The 22,670-nt window shown below is 40.8% G+C and overlaps 1 protein-coding gene across 2 annotated transcripts in view; it reads left to right on the forward strand.

The window, feature by feature from the left end:
- IGF2BP2 (insulin like growth factor 2 mRNA binding protein 2) overlaps positions 1-22,670 on the forward strand; it is a 228,610-nt gene that overhangs the window by 186,298 nt on the left and 19,642 nt on the right. The window contains exons 8-10 of one of the 2 annotated variants that reach the window (XM_053565455.1): positions 1,956-2,078; positions 3,066-3,201; positions 6,086-6,214. In XM_053565455.1, coding sequence (XP_053421430.1) covers positions 1,956-2,078; positions 3,066-3,201; positions 6,086-6,214 — 388 coding nt within the window. The remainder of the gene's footprint in view (positions 1-1,955; positions 2,079-3,065; positions 3,202-6,085; positions 6,215-22,670) is intronic. The other variant, XM_053565456.1, reaches the window with a different exon arrangement.

A 22,670-nucleotide genomic window follows, 5' to 3' on the forward strand; every position in this document is an offset into this window, starting at 1 on the left:
TGTATGGGGCCAGCGCCCTTCTCCTTTGAGTCACAGGCACAGCCCTCTCTTTCTTCTTTCAAGATTCTCTCTTTATCTTTGACTTTAGACAGTTTGATTATAACGTGTTTCAGTATGGTTGTCTGTGGATTTATCTCATTTGGAGTTCTTTAAACTTTTTGAAGCTTCTGTATGTCCATCTCTTGTTCAGGAGGGCTATCGATTCTTCAGATAGCCTCTGTGCCCCTTTCTTTTTTCTTCTCTTTCTATGATTCCCATTATTCAGATATTTGTTCACTTGATAGCTCCTATGTTCCTTAGCCTCTCTTGACTTTTTGTTTGTTTGGTTGGTTTTGGTTTTGTTTTTTGCTTTTTTTTGAGACAGAGTTTCACTCTATTGCTCAGGCTGGAGTATAGTGGCATGATTGTAGCTCACTGCAATCTGAAACTCCAGGACTTACCCATTCCTCCTACTCTGGCCTCGAGTAGCTAAAACTATAGGTACACACCACCATACCCAGCTAATTTTCTTTTTAATTTTTGCAGAGACAAGATCTTACTATGTTGCCAGACTGGTCTTGAATTCCCAACCTCAAGCAATCCTTTTGCTTCAACCTCCCAAAGTACTGGAATTACAGAAATAAGCCACACTGCATCTGGCATCATTCCTTTTTCTTTTTCTTCTTCTGTGTGTGTGTGTGTGTGATGACTTGTAATTTCAAATGACCTAACTTCAGGTTTGTTGATTATTTCTTCTTCCTGATCAAGCCAGCTGTTGAATCTCTCTAAATAATTTTTATGTTCTGTTATTGTGTTTTTGAGCTTCAGAATTTCTGTTGAGTTCTTTTTTATAATTTTTGTCTCTTTGTTATTTACATTTTGTTCAGACATTATTTTCCTGAATTCATTTACTTCTCATTTAGCTCATTGAGCATATTTACAGCAATTTTAAATCCTTGTCAAAGCGCTCATAGAACTGTGTTTCGTTAGGGTCAGTTTTCAGAGTTTTATTTTGTTCCTTTGAGCCATGTTTCATGAATCGTTTCTTCCTATGCCTAGTGATGGGGGGTGGCATTTGACAAAACTGCCACTTCTCCTTTGCATACGTTACACAGTGGAAGACCCTCACTAGTCAGCCTAGTTAAAAGGCTCTAGGACGTCTCAAACCTTTTTTGATTTTTTTGTTTGTTTGTTTATTTTTCTGTTTTCTTTTCTGATTTCTTGATCCCTCTGGTGTCTAACTACAAAACTGCAGCTCTAACATACAGCTTGTCTCTCTTAACAGAGCAGCTTCCAGCTCTGGTGCTGATCTTATCAGTGTTCTGAGTCGGTTGGGTGACACAAAAAATCAGTTTTTCAAGAAGCCTCCAGACAAGCTAGAATGTTGGATGCATGATCCAGTCTTTTGTTTCTATCTCATGGCAGGAGCCCAGCTTGTGGGGTTTCTTCTCGTTTGTTCTTTGCTATGCCATGATGAGCCAAACACTGAACTTTCTTCCTCTTTTGCTAGAACCCCTTCTTCATTTACAAGGACCTTGATATTATAATTTCTCAGCTGACCTCTAGAGTTCTCATGGAAGTGTTCTGGTCCATCGTTTTTGTTAATTTGAGGTATCTGTGGAAGGGAGAGAAGGACGTGTGGCTTGCTAGTGGACCATCTTGCTGGCCTCACTCTCCCTTTGCCTTGTACCTTTAGTAAGAGGAAGGAAAACTTTCCTCCTATAGTCACCCTCCAGACTTCTCCAATGTCACTGGCCAAATCTGCCTCATGGACCCCTTTCAACGAATTGCTGCAAGGGAGTGGATTTACCATGGTTTGGCTTATGTTAATCAACATTCCTGAACTGAAGTTGATGAGAGACCTGGCCTCTCCTAAAACCCATCACCATGTGATACTTTATTCATAAGACAAAAGCAGGGTAATGCCTTTCCACTATTGTGTCTATCTTAAGCATTAAATTGTTTGTCTCTTTTAGAGCTGAAGAGATTCCTCTGAAAATTTTGGCCCATAATGGATTGGTTGGAAGGCTGATTGGAAAAGAAGGCAGAAATTTGAAGAAAATTGAACATGAAACAGGGACCAAGATAACAATCTCATCGTAAGCCACCTATTTAGATTAATTGTGTCCAATAATGGAGAATTTGGGTATTTTGATTCATTTTCCTAAAATGGGAATATAATCATAAGTAATGTCATTATTTCCATCAAATACATAGTTACCAATTAGACATCACTAGTAAGATTTGAAATAAGGTGTCACAGATTCTACATTACAGTATGTTGTGAGGATATTCTTATTCTCCACTACCAAAACTTGTTTGTAGTTTTTCTGGACTTTTTTTTTTTTTTTTTTCTTTAAAAAAGGAAATTTCAGCCTGGTGCAGTGGCTCACGCCTGTAATCCTAGCACTCTGGGAGGCTGAGGAGGGTGAATTGCCTGAGCTCACAGGTTCAAGACCAGCGTGAGCCAGAACAAGACCTCCATCTCTAAAAATAGCCGGGCATTATGGCGGACACCTGTAGTCCCAGCTACTTGGGAGGCTGAGGCAAGAGAATTGCTTGAACCCAAGAATTTGAGGTTGCTGTGAGCAATGATGTCACAGCACTCTACCAAGGGCGACAAAGTGAGACTCTGTCTTAAGAAAAAAAAAAAGGAAATTTCAGCTGGGCATGGGGGCTGATGCCTGTGATCCTAACACTTTGGCAGGCTGAGATGGTGAAGGATTGCTTGAGATTAGGAGTTTGAGACTAGCCTGAGCAGCATAGCAAGACCCCATCTCTACAAAATATAAAAAAAAATTAGGGGGCGGCACCTGTGGCTCAAAGGAGTAGGGCGCCGGCCCCATATGCCAGAGGTGGCAGGTTCAAACCCAGCCCTGGCCAAAAACTGCAAAAAAAAAAAAAATTAGGTGTGGTGGCATACACCTGTAGTCCTAGCTACTTAGGAGACTAAAGCATGAGGATCACTTGAGCCCAGGAGTTTGAGGTCACAGTGAGCTAGGTTGATGCCACTGCACTGTAAGACTGGCAAGAGATCAAGACCCTATCAAAAAAAAGGAAATGTCTCTCTTTTTCCCATTGGTCAGTTTACAGGATTTGAGCATATATAACCCTGAAAGAACCATCACTGTGAAAGGCACAGTTGAGGCCTGTGCCAATGCCGAGATAGAGATTATGAAGAAGCTTCGTGAGGCCTTTGAAAATGATATGCTGGCTGTTAACGTAAGTTCCTCATGCTTTCTTCTCTACTGTTTTTCACGTATGTTTTCAGGAAGAGCCGAAGCCTCTCTAAATAAACGATTGTCATTCTGCTAATGAGGAAGTGCCTTAGGGATAGATACGCAGGGTTTGTACTGACTGCTAAGGATTAAGGAATTAAAACAATCAGGAAACCAACTAGCAAATGATAAATATGCTGAAAGCCATTAAAATGATAACCTTGAAGACTGCAAAATGAGAAAATGCTTATGATACAATGTTATTAAGAAAAGGAAGATATAAAAGTTATAACTAGGGTTACAGTCATGTAAAATAAAATGATCAGAATGATTGGAAGGCTGCACACAAAAATAAAAATAGCCCCTATGTAAGGAAAGTGGGATTTTCTACTTTCTAAACTTCTATAATATTGTCATGTTTATTTTGAAATTTTAAAAATACATATTTTAAAATTACTTTTGGGCTGGGCTCTCATAGGTCAGTGGTTAGGGCACCAGCCACATGTACCATGGCTGGTGGGTTCAAACCCAATCCGGCCTGCTAAACAACAGTAAAAAAAAATAGCTGAGCATTGTGGCGGGCGCCTATGGTCCCATCTACTGGGGAGGCTGAGGCAAGAGAACTGCTTGAGGCTAAGAGTTTGAAGTTGCTGTGAGCTATGATAGCACAGCCCTCTACCAAGGGTGTCAAAGTGAGACTCTGTCTCAATAAAAAAATAATAATAAAATTTTAAAATTACTTTTGATTTTTATCCTTTGCTTGCTTGATTTACACTTTTAGATTGCCCAGTAAATGCTGTCAACTATCTGAGCTCTCACTAATACTTCCAGCAAACTGATTTGGGTTTGTTCTTCCTGTTACTGGTACCTAGCTCTCACTTTATAATAAGGAGATACCAGTCTGACATTCAAAAAATTAATATTTAATTACCATCAAAACCCAAGCTCAGCCCAGAAAAGGAACTTCCTTCACTATTTTATTATAATTTTCTAACATTCAGAGAAATACAAAGGATGCTCTGGTAAACCCATATATGCCCATAATCCAGCTTCAGCAGTTACCAGTTTATGGCCTGTGTTGTTTCACTTGAACCCTGTCCACATCCATTTCACATTCCTGGGAAGCAATTCTTGAGGCAATTCTTAGACCTAGTAACATTTCTTAAAGAAGTGAGTGTTGACAAGGAGCTCTGTAGGTTAAACCTCTGTTCTGTCACTGTAGCACTTTCCATACTATCCTTTGCTCAGGTCAGTAATCTGTCCCCCACCTCATGCCAACTCCCAGCTTAGAGCCCACAGCACGTAATAATTAGGAGACATGATGAAAAGAAGGGGAGCTGCAGTCTGCAGCGTGGCCCTCTCGTGTTTAGACATTTGTCTGTAGAGGTATCATCCAATGATCTTCATATCTCCTTGTGGGTTCTTGACATCTCATGAAAAACATCTCTTTCTGTGAACAGCTGGAAAAACTACAAAAGGGTCTGGGTAATCCAAACATCTTCACCTGAACATACCGCTTAGATGCATTCATGTCCGTACCAAATTCATGCAATGATTGGCAAATAACAGAGTTACTGGATCTTATATATCAAATGAGGTAAAGGTGAAGGATCCCAGTTCTATTATTCCAAATATTCTAAAACAGGATGTCCCCCAATCTGCGGCCCCATCGTGGGCTGCCTGCTGATGTTGTGAAGCCATTTTTTGCTTATCTGTGGTGTTGGATAGCACAAAAACTGTGCAGGGACCTTTTCCTACTACATCTTTCCTTAGTGTTTGGGTATTTAATGTGTGGGTCAAGACAACTCTTATTCTTTCAGTGTGTGGCAGAGAAAAAAAAGTTGGACACTCCAGTAAAGAAGACAATTTACTGAATGGCTAGAGCCACAGACAAGGAAATAGAAAATGTTAGAAAACTGCTTCGTGTTCAGGGAGTCAAAGATGGGGGGAGGTTGGACGGGCAGGAATAGGTTACCAAATTCCTCTTCCTCTGAAGGGACTTGTAGTTAAAACCATCCCCAGCCTGTGGGCATACTCATGTAGGAATGTACAGTAAGCAAACAAGTGAGATTACAGAGCTGGCAACTAGGTAAGGAAGACAAAGCTGTGAACAATCCTAACCCTGGATAATAGAATTTACACATGTGGTATCCTAATGAAGGGTCTGAGCTTTCCCTGAATAGGGTGAAGAAAAAACTATTAGTCCAATTTGTTTTAAATATATTCATTCAGTAAATATTTATTGACTACTTACTACCTACCAGGCACTGAGAACACAACACTAAGTAAGACAGCATCTTGCTCTACAAGGAAATTATGGTCTAAAAGGGAAAGAAGCAATTAAACAAGAGATTCAGATACCGTGTAATGTGTGCTGTTTTAAAGAAACAGGCAAGTTAGGAGAGCACGGAATGAGTATTTGAGCTAAGACCTTTGGAGTGAGAGAAAGCTTCCTGCATGAGGGGGCACCTAAGCTGAGGTGAAACCTACAGGTGAGTAGGCCTGAGAAAAGCACTTTCTTACAGGGAAGGCAAGAAGTGTAGGGGCCCAGAGGTGAGAGAGAGCGTGCGGGGGTATTTAGGGAGCAAGATTGGACAGGGTGATGATAGGGGTTAGTTGGAGCAGGCTGGCAAGGTGGCCTCCATCCCTAGGAAGAGCCTCGTTTGCCCTGATAAGATTTAGTCATCCCAAGGGTGGCAGAGAAGCTTTGAAGGTTAGGTTGCAATTGGGCACCCACCCCAATGCAGGGTGTAGAATGGTCCACGGGGCTAGGGCATTGCTTGTTAGGAAACGCTGGTGCCATCCAGACAAGAGACGGAGGTTGACCCAGGAGAGCTGGGCCTCTCTGGTCTCCTCCCCTCATTTTTTTTCTCCATTTCTGTTCCCAGCAACAAGCCAATCTGATCCCAGGGTTGAACCTCAGCGCACTTGGCATCTTTTCAACAGGACTTTCCGTGCTGCCTCCACCATCAGGGCCCCGCGGAGCTCCCCCCGCTGCCCCCTACCACCCCTTCGCTGTAAGTAGCTCAGCAGTCAGAAGTTGCTTTTGTGCTGGGCATCTCCGGGCAGCAGCATCACCGTGCTATGTTGAATCAGAACTGAAGCCTTCATTGAGTACAGATGAATCCAACGTAGGATGAACCCAGCTTTTCTTAAGACTGCTTCCTAAAGAGCAAATTAATATTAACCATCCTCTAAACTTGCTCTTAAAGCATAGTATATGTCATATCTAGGAAAGAAAGAAACTATTAGCAAATTCATAACTAGAAGCCTATTTACTGTGAAAGAGGATTCATTAGCTCAAAAAGAACATTCGTGAGTACTGGTTGTTTAGTAAAATTAGGGTATGGGGTGATTCTTAGGTATATATACAATTCCCACTACAATTCAAATATATGTAATGTTTGTGTCTAAACACTTAAGCACAATGCCTGGTATTTAGTAGGTTCTCAGTAAGTATTTATCGTTTGAATCATACTTCAAAAGAAAAGAGGAAATATGCATTTTATGAGTTTTCTACTAGATGATTTCATTCACAAATATTATTCAAGATAAATACATTGCCAAATTGGGGTTCAGGATACTTGACAGCTTTTTGTAATTCCTTAATTTTCTCTACACATATTGCTATTTGGAAAGCAGATTTTCTTTCCTCCGATGTTGGTAGTGTTTAATGGAGGGAATCAGGTGGCTGAACAATACCTTAGCCATTTCTTTCTTTCAAAAGCTGATTGTGGTGTAGGCAGCATGTTGTATGACTTCCCAGTAGCTTTTTGGGTTGTCTGTAGAGACAGGATAATCCCACTCTGCTGCTCTGCCCAGCAGCTGGCACCCACATGTACACACACATTCTGCAGTCTAGTTTATCTGTATATCTTCTGAGTCATTTCTCAATCTCTCCGTGCCATCTCTTTAGTGATATCCATTTCACCTTAAACTAAAAGAGAGAACCTGACACTGGGCTGTGTGTGCACACGCACATAGTAAAGTGAGCTGAAAGGGTAGCAGAAGGATTATGGCAGCTCTCACAGTTTTGTGGCCACTGCAGGCAGCAAGAAGGCCTTTGAGAGTAGCACAACCCCAAATTTTTGCTGTCAGATTTGAGAATGACAGCTTAGTGCAATTAAATGGCATTGAAGCACACTTCATTTCTTGAGAGAAAGTCTGTGCAGGTTGCCTTTCAAAAGCCAGGCCACCCTCTCAGCATAGGTCACGTATGTGAGTAATGGGGGAAGGGAACAGTAGACCTCTTGTAAAGTTGACTATCTAAAATAGGCGTCAGCATACTATGTAGCCTAAGTGCCAAATTTAGCCCACTACTTAAAAGTTTTATCAGGACACAGGCATGGTCATCACTGACATATTGCCTGTCATTCCTGCTTTCCCACTGTAGCAGCAGGCTAGACAAACGCCGTAGAAACCAAGAGACCATAAGACCCACAAAGCCGAAAATATTTATTATTTCGCCCTTCCACAAGTTTATTGACCCCTGTACTAAAACAAGAGAAGTTTTCCTGTGATAGCAGAATGTTTTTTAAACTTGAAAATAGGTTTTGCCAGTTGAAAAGCTTCCTTTACATCTGAGATTTTTACTGAAACAGAATAACCATTTTACTAAAATATGTAATTCCTGCTCTTTATAAAATAAGGATTGTGTGTGTGTTTGTTTGTTTAGAGACAGTCTGACTCAGTCACCCCAACTAAAGTACAATGGCATCATCATAGCTCACAGCAACCTCAAACTCCTGAGCTCAAGCAATCTTTTTTCCTCAGCCTCCTGAGTGGCTGGGACTATAGTTACATGCCACCATGCCCCACTACTTTTTTCTGTTTTTAGTTGAAAAGGGGTCTCACTCTTACTCAGTACTCAGGCTAGTCTAGAAGTCCTGACCTCAAGCAGTCCTTCTACTTCAGCTTCCCAAAGTGCTAAGATTATAGGTGGAAGCTTGTAACTAACCACAAAGTAGGTGTTTTTTTTTTTTTTACTTTAATTTTTAAACTAAAAGCTATATAATTCTGATCTTGATCCTCAAGGACCAAGATTAGATCAGATTCTAATCCAGAGTCTGCACATGATGACTCGTGCCTGTAATCCTAGCCCTCCAGGAGGCCAAGGTGGGAGGACTACTTAGAGGTCAGGAGTTTCAGATTAGCATGAGCAAGAGTGAGACCCCGACTTTGCAGAAAAGTTAGCCAGACGTGGGTGGCATATGCCTATAGTCCAAGCTACTTGGTAAACTGAGGTAGGAAGATCATTTGCGTCCAAGAGTTTGACATTGCAGTGAGCTATGATGATGGCACTGTACTCTAGTTAGGGTGACAGTAAAATTCTATCTCAAAAAAAAAATTCTGGGGCGGCTCCTATGGCTCAGTTGGTAGGGCGCCGGCCCCATATACCGAGGGTGGCGGGTTCAAACCCGGCCCCGGCCAAACTGCAACCAAAAAATAGCCGGGCGTTGTGGCGGGCGCCTGTAGTCCCAGCTGCTCGGGAGGCTGAGGCAAGAGAATCGCTTAAGCCCAGGAGTTGGAGGTTGTTGTGAGCTGTGTGAGGCCACGGCACTCTACTGAGGGCCATAAAGTGAGACTCTGTCTCTACAAAAAAAAAAAAAAAAAAATTCTAATCTAGCATATAGTTGCCCCAACTCTCTGAGAGACAGTGCCTTTTACAGACATCTCTGTCCTACAGCTACAGAAGTGTGAGTTACAGGGTCAAGGACTGTCCCCAGCGCCACACCTGGAGAGTCCACACTGCAACCCTGCAGGGTTCACTCAAGGTCCCAGGCCTCCTGAGAAGGACAGGGTAGGATGGGGTGGCAGAAATACTCTGAATACCTGTACAATTGTTTTCCTGTCACATGGGCATTCACATTTCAAGAAACTCAGATATTTTTTGGTTGCTTTTATACATCACAAAGCTCTAGTGCTTTTGCTTTTAGCCTCTGAAAGTCAGGGAATCTGTGAACCTTCTCCTAGCTGGCTCACAGACATATGGGTTGGTCTCTGAACTCTGGAATTTTTAATGCATACCTGTATGTATGAAAACTATCATTTGTACTATTTTTCTGGTTACGAAAAACCATTTAGGTATTTTAAGAAGCAAATAATATAGAAAAGGAGAAAGTACAAGTTTTTTCTTAATCTAGAAATAACCAGTGTTTCCATGTATGTGTGTATGTGTGATTTATGTATATGTACATATATATTCCAGATTTTCACTGTAGGAGGAAAACTCTTCTGTATAGATCTTTCCTCTTTTATCTAATTACTTTCTCAGAGTAAATTCTAAGAAATAGAATTACCAACCCAGAGAGTATATGTTTTATATGTTAATAAATACAGGCAGTCTCTGAGTTACAAACATCTATCTAATATGCGACTCTCACTTACAAACAGAGACTATTGCAGGTAATAGGTACATGTACCTCTTCTTCCTTACATACATATTCAACTTACGAACAAACCTCCAGAACCTATCTCATTCCTAACCCAGGGACTGCCTGTACTACATAAATTTCGATCCATAAAAAGATGTACTACTTCCCATTTCCACCAGGAGTAAGTGACAGAGCAGGATTTCCTCATTACTAGTTAATTCCTTTTTTTTTTTTTCTTTTGTGTGTGTGTGTGTGTGTGTTTGTTTTTGAGACAGGGTCTCACTATGTCACCCTTGGTAAAGTGGCGTCACAGCTCACAGCAACCTCAAACTCTTGGGCTTAAGCGATTCTCTTGCCTCAGCCTCCCAAGTAGCTGGGACTACTGGCGTCTGCCACAACGCCCAGCTATTTTTTTGTTGCAGTTGTCATTGTTGTTTGGCTGGCCCAGGCAGAATACGAACCCGTCAGCCTCAGTGCATGTGACTGGTGCCATAACCGCTGTTCTAAAAGCGCCAAGTTTACCAGTTATTTCTTACAATCTAATATTTTAATAGACAAAACTCTGAAACCTTTTGTTATTAAACAACTGAATAATTGGGGTTCATTGGCCTTTTTTTAATCTTTAATAATCTTTCTGTGTGTTTTCCCCATAAGTGAATTGAGAAGCAATATATAGCTTAGGTTCTAGAGCTACCTGCATTTGAATTTCTACACTATTATTTGCTACTTTTTACCCTTGAGCAAGCAACCTAACTTCTTTGGGTCTCAATATCCCTATCTGGAAGATGGGAATAATAATAGTGCTTACATAATGGGGTTATTGTAAGCGTTACTAAGTAAGTTAAAACCTGCACATATTAACTGCTAGGTAATTCTCAGCTGCTATTGTCATCTTTCTTTCATCTTTTTTTTTTTTTTTGTAGCCCAGGGTAGAGTGCTGTGGCATTGTCATAGCTCAGAGCAACCTCAAACTCTTGGGCTTAAGCAGTCCTCCTGTATGAGCCTCCCAAGTTGCTGGAACTAAAGGCACTTGCTACAATACCCAACTAATTTTTCTCTTTTTAATAGTGATGGGGTCTTGCTTTTGCTCAGGCTGGTTTTGAACTCTCAGCCTCAAGAGATCCTCTCTCCTCAGCTTCCCAGAATGTTAGGATTATAGGTGTGAGCCACCTCACCCAGCCTCATCTTTTTCTTAATGATTTATAGTAGCTAATTACACATTAAGGCTGTTAATCAAGTGTCACGTTGTAAAGTTCCACCACCCTGTCATTTCTCTTTGCTTTATTTATGGTGTCCTATGCCATATAATTTAAAATATATACATAGTGAGCAAATTAACTATTATTTGAAGTAAAACGTTAAAGCTTTCCTTTAGCCTTTCTTCTTTTACCCAAATTTCACCCAATAACCACTCCCAGAAGTATAACACTGTTATGTTTACACATTTAAAAAAATTTTTTCTGGGTGGCACCTGTGGCTCATTGAGTAGGGCACCGGCCCCATATGCTGAAGGTGGCAGGTTCGAACCCAGCCCCAGCCAAGCTGCAACAAAAAATAGCCGGGTGGTGTGGTGGGAGCCTATAGTCCCAGCTACTCGGGAGGCTGAGGCCAGAGAATCGTCTACGCCCAAGAGCTGTGTTGCCACGGTACTCTACTGAGGGCGACAAAGTGAGACTCTGTCTCAAAAAAAATGAAATAAAAATATTTTCCCAGCATATATATAATCATATTCAATACACATGGAATCATTTCAGACATAGTGAATTACAATGGGCATATTTTTTGTGGGCATCTTTCCATAACTAGCCTTAGTTTTCTTTACTGGTATATGTGGTATAATAATCCATTGTATGAATTTACCATAATTTTTCTAACCAACATACTGTTTTTAGACATTTGGGTTGATTCCAGGTTTTCCCTATTACAAACAGTGTCAAAAATGCATACCTTGTACAGTCATACCCCGAAGATATTGCATGCTCAGTTCTAGACCACTGCAATGAAGTGAATGTGGCAATAAAGCAAGTCACACAAATTTTGTTTCCTAGTGCAATATAAGAGGCAAAAGGATTACTTGGACTCAAGAATTTGAGGTTGCTATGACCTGTGATGCCATGGCCTTCTACCTTGGGTGTTAGAGTAAGACTCTGTCTTGGGGAGGAGGATTGTTTTTACTATACTGTACCCTATTAAGTACATAATAGCATTATGTCTTTAAAAACATGCTCACATCTTAATTTTAAAATCTTGCTAAAAAGGCCAGGTATGATGGCTCACAACTGTAATCCGAGTACTTTGGAGACCAAGGTGGGAGGATTGCTTGAGGACAGGAGTTCAGGACCAGCCAGAGCAACATAGTGTGACCCCTTGTCTATAAAGAAAAGAAAAAGAACAATCAACTGGGCATGGTGCCATATGCCTATAGTCCCAGCTACTTGGGAGGCTGAGGGAGGAGGATTGCTTGAGCCCAGAAGTTTAAAGTTGCAGTGAGTTACAATGATGCCACCGCACTCCAGCCCAGGCAACAGAGTGAGACTTTGTCTCAAAAAAATGTGACACAAAGTGAGCATATACTGTTGGAAAAATGGCACCAATAGACTTGCTCAACACAGAGTTGCCACAAACCTTCAGTTTATTAAAACAACGCAGTATCTACCAAGTGCAATAAGATGGACTGCAGTAAAATGAGATACACCTATGTATAAGTCTCTGCACAAGTATGGGAGTGTATCTGAAAGTAAATTCTCTCAGACTGGAACTATTGTGTCGAAAGGTATATGCAGGCTCGGCGCCCATAGCAGAGTGGTTACGGCACCAGCCACATACACTGAAGCTGGCGGGTTCAAACCCAGCCCAGGACAGCTGAACAACAATGACAACTGCAACAAAAAATAGCCAGGCATTGTGGCGGGTGCCTGTAGTCCCAGCTACGTGGGAGGCTGAGGCAAGAGAATCGCTTAAGCCCAGGAGTTTGAAGTTGCTGTGAGCTGTGATGCCATAGCACTCTACCAAGGGTGATATAGTGAGACTTTGTCTCCAAGGAAAAAAAAGGTATATGCATTTTAAATATTCAGAGATTTCCCTTCAACAGAGTTCATGTAGTAAATTTAAGAATTAAGGTAGTTCTGTCAGTAATGATTTCCTTTACAGGTTTCTAAACTTAGATGTCATGAAAGGACAAAAACCTATTCCCTTTCAAGACTGTAAAAAATATCCTCCCATGTTTTCTTATACTAATGTTTAGTTGTTGGACTTGGGAGCTTTTTTATAAACATACACATATAAATCATAGGGCTTGGCACGGTGGCTCACAATTACAATGCTAGTGCTCTGAGAGGCCGAGTTAGGTGGATTGCTTGAGCTCAGGACTTCAAAACCAGCCTAAGCAAGAGCGAGACCCCATCTCTACTAAAAATAGAAAAAATAGCCAGGTATTGTGATAGGCACCTATAGTCTCAGCTACTTGGGAGACTGAGGCAAGAGGATCACTTGAGCCCGGAAGTTTGAGGTAGGTATGACTTACAACACCACAGCACTCAACCCCAGGGGGACAGAGTAAGAACGTATCTCAAAAAAGGGGAGGGGGGTTTATCTTGACTTATACTTTGAGATAGAGATCCAACTGTATTTTTTTCTAAATAGATAGGCAATTTCCACTAAATCATTTATTTATTGAGTAATTCATCATCGTATCATACAAGCCGAAGTGCCAGATTTGTCCTACACTAAATTCTCCCTCAGTCGTGCCCTTTATCTCTTTGTATAGACAATTACTACAGCAATTACTACAAGCAAATTGCTATACTTTTATATGATCTTTGATAATTTAAACAGCAAGGTTAAAAGAAAAAATTGAAAAGAAGGCCACCTTTTAAACTTATGCTTTGGAAAAATTAAAGAATAGGTAAGAATTTTCTATTCCTTGAATATTTGGTGAAGCCCATTCATAAACCATCTGAATCTACCATCTTTTGTTTGGAGAAAGATCATTATAACCTTTTAAATTTGGTTTTGTTAATTTATACTTTCCTAAAAATCTATTTCATATCTCTCTCCCCCTCACTATATATATATAGGTTTATAGTTGTACAAAACAGACGGTTGGCTTTGAATCTCCAAATTTATGGTTGTATCTCTCTTTTAATTTCTAACATTCTCTATTTGTGTTTTCTTTTTTCTTAATAAGATTTGCTAGAGGGTGGCGGCTGTGGCTCAAAGGAGTAGGGTGTCAGCCCCATATACCGGAGGTGGCAGGTTCAAACCCGGACCCTGCCAAAAACTGCAAAAAATAAAATAAAATAAGATTTGCTAGAAATGTCTTTACTTCTTCTTTTTTTTTTTTTTTTTAAAATCATAACTGTGTACATTAATGCGATCATGGGGCACCATACACTGGTTTTATAGACCATTTGACACATTTTCATCACTCTGGTTAACATAGCCTTCTTGGCATTTTCTTAGTTATTGTGTTAAGACATTTATATTCTACATTTGCTAAGTTTCATATATACCCTTGTAAGATGCACCACAGGTGTAATCCCACCTATCTCCCTCCCTCTGCCCATCTCCCCCCTCCCTCCCCTCCCTTTCTCCCTTCCCCCTATTCTTAGGTTATAACTGGTTATAGCTTTCATGTGAAAGCCATAAATTAGTTTCATAGTAGGGCTGAGTACATTGGATGCTTTTTCTTCCATTCTTGAGACACTTTACTAAGATATGTTCCAGCTCCATCCATGTAAACATGAAAGTGGTAAAGTCTCCATCTTTCTTTAAGGTGCATAATATTCCATGGTGTACATATACCACAATTTATTAATCCATTTGTGGATCAATGGGCACTTGGGTTTTTTCCATGACTTAGCAATTATGAATTGGGCTGCAATAAACATTCTGATACAAATATCTTTGTTATAATGTGATTTTTGGTCTTCTGGGTATATACCTAGTAGAGGAATTGTAGGATCAAATGGCAGGTCTATTTGTAGATCTCTAAGTGTTCTCCGAACATCTTTCCAAAAGTAATGTATTAATTTGCGTTCCCACCAGCAGTATAGAAGTGTTCCTTTTCTCCACATCCACGCCAACATCTCTGGTCTTGGGATTTTCTGATATGGGCTAATCTTACTGGAGTTAGATGATATCTCAAAGTAGTTTTGATTTGCATTTCTCTGAAGATTAAAGATGATAAGCATTTTTTCATATGTCTGTAGGCCATGCGCCTGTCTTCTTCAGTGAAGTTTCTCTTCAAGTCCCTTGCCCAGCCTGCGATGGGATCACTTGTTCTTTTCTTGCTTATACGTTTGAGTTCTCTGTGGAGTCCGGTTATTAAACCTTTGTCAGAGACATAACCTGCAAATATCTTCTCCCATTCTGAGGGCTGTTTGCTTGCTTTACTTACTGTATTCTTGGCTGTGCAGAAGCTTTTTAGTTTGATCAGGTCCCAGTAGTGTATTTTTGAAGTTGCTTCAATTGCCCGGGGAGTCCTCCTCATAAAATACTCACCCAGACCGATTTCTTCAAGGGTTTTCCCTGCACTCTCTTCTAGTATTTTTATAGTTTCATGTCTTAAGTTTAAATCTTTTATCCACTGAGAGTCTATCTTAGTTAATGGTGGGTCCAGTTTCAGTCTTCTACAGGTTGCCAGCCAGTTCACCCAGCATCATTTGTTAAATAGGGAATCTTTTCCCCACTGAATGTTTTTAATTGGCTTGTCAAAGATCAAATAACGGTAAGTAGCTGGATTCATCTCTTGGTTCTCTATTCTGTTCCAGATATCTACTTCTCTATTTTTGTGCCAGTACCATGCTGTTTTGATCACTATTGATTTATAGTATAGTCTGAGGTCTGGTAGCATGATTCCTCCTGCTTTGTTTTTATTTCTGAGTAATGTCTTGGCTATTCGAGGTTTTTTCTGATTCCATATAAAACGAAGTATTATTTTTTCAAGATCTTTAAAGTATGACAGTTTAGCTTTAATAGGGATTGCATTAAAATTGTATATTGCTTTAGGTAGTATGGACATTTAAACAATGTTGATTCTTCCCAGCCATGAGCATGGTATGTTTTTCCATTTTTTAACATCTTCAGCTATTTCTTTTCTTAGAGTTTCATAGTTCTCTTTATAGAGATCTTTCACGTCCTTTGTTAGATAAACTCCCAAATATTTCATCTTCTTTGGCACTACTGTGAATGGAATAGAGTCCTTAACTGTTTTTTCAGCTTGACTATTGTTGGTATATGTTTTTTCAGCTTGACTATTGTTGGTATATATAAAGGCTACCAATTTATGAATGTTGATTTTGTAACCTAAGACACTGCTGTATTCCTTGATCACTTCTAAGAGTTTTGTAGTAGTTTTTTCCAGATAGACAATCATATCATCTGCGAAGAGCGAAAGTTTGATCTCTTCTGAACCTATATGGATACCCTTGATCGCCTTTTCTTCCCTAATTGCGGTGGCTAAAACTTCCATTACAATGTTAAAGAGCAGGGGAGACAATGGGCTGCCTTGTCTGGTTCCTGATCTAAGTGGAAATGATTTCAATTTAACTCCATTCAATACGATATTGGCTGTGGGTTTGCTATAGATGGCCTCTATCAGTTTAAGAAATGTCCCTTCTATACCAATTATCTTAAGTGTTCTGATTATGAAGGGATGCTGTATATTATCAAAAGCTTTTTCTGCATCAATTGAGAATCACATGGTCTTCATTTTTTAATTTGTTTATGTGCTGAATTATACTTATAGATTTACATATATTGAACCAGCCTTGAGACCCTGGGATAAAACCGACTTGGTCATGATGTATAATTTGTTTGATGTGTTGCTGGATTCTGTTTGTCAGGATCTTGTTGAATATTTTTGCATCTATAACTTTCTTTTCTTGGGTCTTTTCCTGGTTTGGGGATCAGGGTGATGTTTGCTTCACCGAATGTGTTGGGTAGTCTTCCTTCTTTTTCTACATTTTGGAACAGGTTGAGTAATATAGGTACTAATTCCTCTTTAAAGGTTTGGTAGAATTCTGACGTGAAGCCATCTGGTCCCGGGCTTTTCTTTTTAGGGAGGTTTTGTATGGTTGATGCTATTTCAGAACTTGATATGGGCCTGTTCAGCATTTCCATTTGATTCTGGCTAAGTCTTCGAAGGTGACGTGCTTCCAAGTATTGGTCAGTTTCCTTCAGATTTTCGTATTTCTGAGAATAAAGTTTCTTGTAATATTCATTAAGGATTTTTTGAATTTCTGAGGAGTCTGTTGTTATTTCGTCTTTGTCGTTTCTAACTGATGAGATTAGAGATTTTACTCTTTTTTTTTTCCTGGTTAGGTTAGCCAAAGGTTTCTCTATTTTATTGACCTTTTCAAAATACCAACTTTTTGATTTATTGATCTGTTGAATAATTCTTTTCTTTTCAATTTCATTTAATTCTCCTCTAATTTTGGTTATTTCTTTTCTTCTACTGGGTTTGGGGTTGGAATGTTCTTCCTTTTCCAGTTGCTTGAGATGTCCCATTAAGTTGTTAACTTCCGCTCTTTCCATTCTCTTGAGGAAGGCTTGCAGTGCTATGAATTTCCCTCTTAGGACTGCCTTTGCAGTATCCCAGAGGTTCTGATAATTCGTGTCTTCATTGTCATTTTGTTCCAAAAATTTGGCAGTTTCCTTATTAATCTCATCTCTGACCCAGCTATCATTCAGCATAAGGTTATTTAACTTCCCTTTTTTTGTATGAGTATGCAGATTCCTGTTGTTACTGAGTTCAACTTTTATTCTATGGTGGTCCAAGAAGATGCAAGATGTAATTTCTATTCCTTTAAATTTACTGAGGTTAGACTTGTGACCTAAGATGTGATCGATTTTGGGGTATGTTCCGTGGGCTTATGAGAAGTATGTGTATTCAGCTTTGTTGGGATGAAATGTTCTGTAGATGTCTGCTAAATCCAAATGTTGGATGGTTAGGTTTAAATCTAAAATTTCTTCGTTCAGCTACTTGTTGGAGGATCAATCCAACACTGCCAAAGGAGTATTGAAATCTCCAACTATTACGGAGCTGGAGGAAATCAAGTCGCTCATGTCTGTTAGAGTTTCTCTTATAAATTGAGGTGCATTCTGGTTGGGTGCATAGATTTTAATAATTGAAATCTCATCATATTGAGTATTACCCTTAACAAATATGAAGTGACCATTCTTATCCTTCCTTACATTTGTTGGTTTAAAGCCTACTGTATCTGCAGATAGAATTGCAACACCTGCTTTTTTCTGATTACCATTTGCCTGAAATATGGATGACCATCCTTTCACCCTGAGTCTATTTTTGTCTTTTAAGGTAAGATGTGACTCTTGTATGCAGCAAATATCTGGCCAGAGTTTTTGTATCCAGTCAGCTAACCTGTGCCTCTTTAGAGGACAGTTTAAGCCGTTCACATTAATGGAGAATATTGATAAGTCTGGTGAAATTTTGGGTCCTATCGAGTTTTTCGAAAGTCCAGCGGACATTTTTAATCCTTTCGCCATTGTGGAAGTTGGAGTTTGATCAAAAATTTCTGAGTTAGTTTACTTTTGTGGTAGAGGATTGGGCTGGTCATTATGGAGGATAGGTCTAAGAATGTCCTGAAGAGCTGGTTTGGTTATGGCAAATTTCTTCAACATATGAATGTCATTGAAGTATTTAATTTCTCCATCATAAATGAAACTCAGTTTAGCTGGATACAGGATCCGGGGTTGAAAGTTATTTTGCTTTAGGAGATTAAAAGTCGATGACCACCCTTTTCTGTCTTGAAAAGTTTCAGCAGAAAGATCTGCAGTCATTCTAATATTCCTCCCTTTGTAAGTAATGGATTTCTTACATCTGGCTGCTTTCAGAATTTTCTCCTTCATATTAACTTTAGTGAAGTTAATTATGATATGCCTGGGGGATGTCTTATTGGAACTGAGTCATGCTGGGACTGAGTCAAACTGTCTGCTATCTGAATTTCAGAATCGCTTGGCATGTCTGGAAAACTCTATTTCATAATTTCATGGAGAAGGGCCTCTGTGCCTTGTGAGGCCACTACAGCACTTTCAGGGGTTCCAATGAGGCAGATATTAGCCTTCTTTGAATTATCCCAGAGCTCTCTGAGAGAATGATCCATTTTTGCTCTCCATTTCTCTTCCTCTTTGAGAGTTGGGGAGCATTCAAAGGCTTTGTCTTCAATGTCAGAAATCCTTTCTTCTGCTTGCTCCACTCTGTTACTGAGGGATTCTACTGTATTTTTCAGATCTTTGAGGGCTGCAAATTCTTGCTTCAGTGCATCAAAATCTTTGGTGGTTTTGTCTTTAAATTCATTAAATTCTTGAGACAACTTTTGAATTTCTCCTCGAATTTCTAATTCCGACTTTTGAATTGCTGCTCGAATTTATAATTCCAAATTTTCCTCCATTTTATTAATCTTGTTTGCAATCCAAATTCTGAATTCGATTTCTGACATCTCGGCCAGCTGTTTATGAATGGGATCTTCAGTTTTATCTGCCATATCTTTCCTTGAGGGGGTTGATCTATTCTGGTTATTCATGTTACCAGAGTTTTTCCACTGATTCCACCCCATGATTGTTTTACACCGTTTGATTTTTCCCCTGGAGCTTTGTCAAGGACCCGTACAGTGCTATGGCCTTAGAAACTGGGGACCTGTTTGGTGTGGTGGGGCTAAGTGGTTCTGTCTTGTTTTCAGCTGGTCTCTGTTCGACCCTAGTGAAACAGTTAGTCTGGGTTGAAGTCTCAGCTCTGGAGAAATACCAGCAATTAAGTCACCCCGCCCCCCACAGGCAACAATTAGAAAAGGAAAATCAAACCTTCCTCCAACTATACACCCAGGGCACCACCTGAATAGTCCTCAGGCGATTGGCTCAGTTCAAAAGGTCCAAATCATTTGTCTCAGTCAGCACCTGTCTCAGGTGGGAGAGTTTAAAAGGTCTCTGGCAACTGGATTGCAGGGGTCTGGTGACTACTCATATATGGCTTGCTCCAGTGCTTTGTGGAGTCAGGAGGACCCACCTAGCAAATAGACCAGTCTGGGAAGGTTGATGCCTCCTTCCCCAACTTGCACCTCTGTCACACCCAATCACTGATAGTCCCGCAGGGCTTTGATCCAGTTGCCTTTAGTGAACAGATACTCCAGGGGTTTACACCTGCCTGAATCACAAAGAAATCTATTTCTGCTCAGCCAGGCTACTGTGCTCTGCCTCTATATAGCTGGGGAGGTGAGGCCTGACAACCTCGGGTGCTTGATGGAGCCTGGGGAGTGTTCACTCAGTTCCAGCCCCGCCCCTGATTGATGTTACCAACAGAACAGAACGGAACAACTTTGTGGGAATTTGTTTCTGTCCCTGCTAAATTCCCCTGCAGAAGAGACAAGCTATTTTGAGTTCCGAGAGCCTGTACCTCAGACACTGTCTTTGCTCCTGCAGGTTTGTATTTGGTTACCTGTCAGTTCTAGCCTCCTGTCTTCCTTTGTCTATAGGCTGACGATCCCCTGAGGGCCGGGTGCGCCTTAGGCTCAGTAAAGCAGTCCTTTGGGTTATCCCCACCCTGGGAACTTCCCAGCTCTGAACGTGCGTTTCTAGTCCCCACACTCCACCCAGGTGGGTACCGCCTCAGGCAAAGCCTTTACTCACAGGGCCTGCGTTTCAATCCCAGATCTGTTGCGTGGTGGTTGCCACCTGAGTAGATGCCCGGCCTCTTCTGGTTGCCCAGGGAGACGGGGGGTGGGGGGGGTGTGGCTTCAGAATATCCGGAGTGAGCCCTATTGTTGCCAAAGACAGCTGCTGCTCTGCGCCTCGGGGCACTGCCACTCCCATGTGGTTCCCTCTCAGCCAGCCGTCCTCTCCTCACTCCTGTGCCCCAGAGTCAGCACTGACCAGCTGCAGTTTAGGCCCTATCCTCACCCCTCGAGAAATCACCCAAGAATCTGGACTCCTGGGGGACAGGCCTCCAGACCTCTGAGTGAGAGTAGAGGGGAGTGCTGGGAGCTCAGAGTTGCTGGTAGAGAATATATACACTTTTATACAGTTTTATGCCTGGCAAGAGAACACCATGGCACCCTAGTAGGGGAGGTAGGTCCAGTTTTTAGAGGGTCTCTCCTGTGGAGTGTAGTGGGAGGACCTTTGAACTCTGCTCATTTGTTTGTGGGACACTCCGAGCCATTCTCGTGGGGGAGGGGACTCCCGTCTGCTTGATGATGGATTTTGTACCTTTTGTTTGTATGGGGTCGCAGCTCACCTCAGCGGGGTTGATGTGCGTTCTTCAACCTTCTCTCTTGGTGCAGCTCTAATCCACCAGGTTACTTGCTAAATTTCTGTACTTTAACTCTCCTTCTGGCCGGGAGCCTCTGTGGAAAGCTGGCTTCAGTCAGCCATCTTGTCTCCGCCCATTACTTCTTAAAATTTATAAGTAGTTATGGGTTTCCTTTTATTATCTTGCAATAGTTTCCTTCATTCTTTTGTACTCAGCTAATGTGACATTTATGATTTTTGTGGCTTTGCTCAACACATGATTAATTTAGGAGAATGATGGGCATTTGGAAGAGTATAACTCTCTGATGGCCTCAAAGTTGCTTTAACAGCTGTGAAATCAAGCTTTTAACTGGTGACTTATTTTCTATATAATTACTTTCACTTATATGACATTACATTTTGAGGATAGTTTACTATTCTTTGATTATGGGTTTGTCAAATTCTTTATTTCTAACAGATTCTTAAATGTGCTTTGATCATATAGTAGAAATAATCTGAAATTTTGGTCCAAATTTTTTTTTTTTTTTTTTTTTTGTAGCCCTCGGTAGAGTGCTGTGGCATCACACAGCTCACAGCAACCTCCAACTCCTGGGCTTCAGCGATTCTCTTGCCTCAGCCTCCCGAGTAGCTGGGACTAACTACAGGCGCCCGCCACAATGCCTGGCTATTTTTTGTTGTTGTTGTTGCAGTTCACCCGGGGCCGGGTTTGAACCCACCACCCTCGGTACATGGGGCCCACGCCCCACCGACTGAGCCACAGGCACCGCCCTTGGTCCAAATTATTAAGCTTTTCTTTCTTAAATACCCAGTCTCATAATCCATAGTTATGTAGAATGAACTAAACTTTTTTTTTTTTTTTGTAGAGACAGTCTCACTTTATGGCCCTTGGTAGAGTGCCATGGCATCACACAGCTCACAGCAACCTCCAACTCCTGGGCTTAAGCGATTCTTTTGCCTCAGCCTCCCGAGTAGCTGGGACTACAGGCGCCCGCCACAACGCCCAGCTATTTTTTGGTCGCAGTTCAGCCGAGGCTGGGTTTGAACCCGCCACCCTCGGTATACGGGTCCGGCGCCTTACTGACTGAGCCACAGGCGCCACCCAGAATGAACTAAACTTTTATTGGCTTTTTCCTTACCACAGATTATCTTGTGTTTTATATTATGTCTTTCGTGTTTGAGTTATTTATTTGTGTTTTTTGTTGTTGCTACTGTTATTTAGCTGGAATATTTCCTCAGACAACTTCTTTAGGAAGTAGTGCTGAGTAGTATAATTTCTTTTTTTTTTTTGCAGTTCTTGGCCAGGGGTGGGTTTGAACCCACCACCTTTAGCATATGGGACTGGCGCCCTACACTTTTGAGCCACAGGCACCACCCTGAGTAGTATAATTTCTAAGGCTTTCTATATCTGATAGGCCTTCTTCCCTTATGTGTGAATGGAAGTTCAGCTGGGTATCTAGAAATTTAGGGTCATGGTGCCTTTAGAACTCCAAAAACATTACTTCTAGCATGTAAGTTTTTCTAATAAATGTGTTACCAGCTTAATTCTCTTTTTTGTCGGTAACTTTTCTTCTTCTGTCTGTAAGTTTTTTTTCCTTTACCGTTGGAATTCAGGAATCTGAATCTAAGCGTTTAATCTGAAAAGTAAAGTTTTGGTTTTTTTTTTTGACTCAGGAAAATCTTTTTCTTCTAAAATTTCAGTTTTAATTCTTCTCCATTCACTTCATTTTCTCCTTCTGGAGTCCTACTTTGTGGATAGGAAATCTTACTTTTCTCCTTTTTCTAATTCCATCTCTCGTCCTTTGGTCTTACCCAAGTTAATCTAATACATCGGTAGGCT

This window comes from Nycticebus coucang, chromosome 16, assembly GCF_027406575.1.
Source record: "Nycticebus coucang isolate mNycCou1 chromosome 16, mNycCou1.pri, whole genome shotgun sequence".
NCBI lineage: Eukaryota > Metazoa > Chordata > Mammalia > Primates > Lorisidae > Nycticebus > Nycticebus coucang.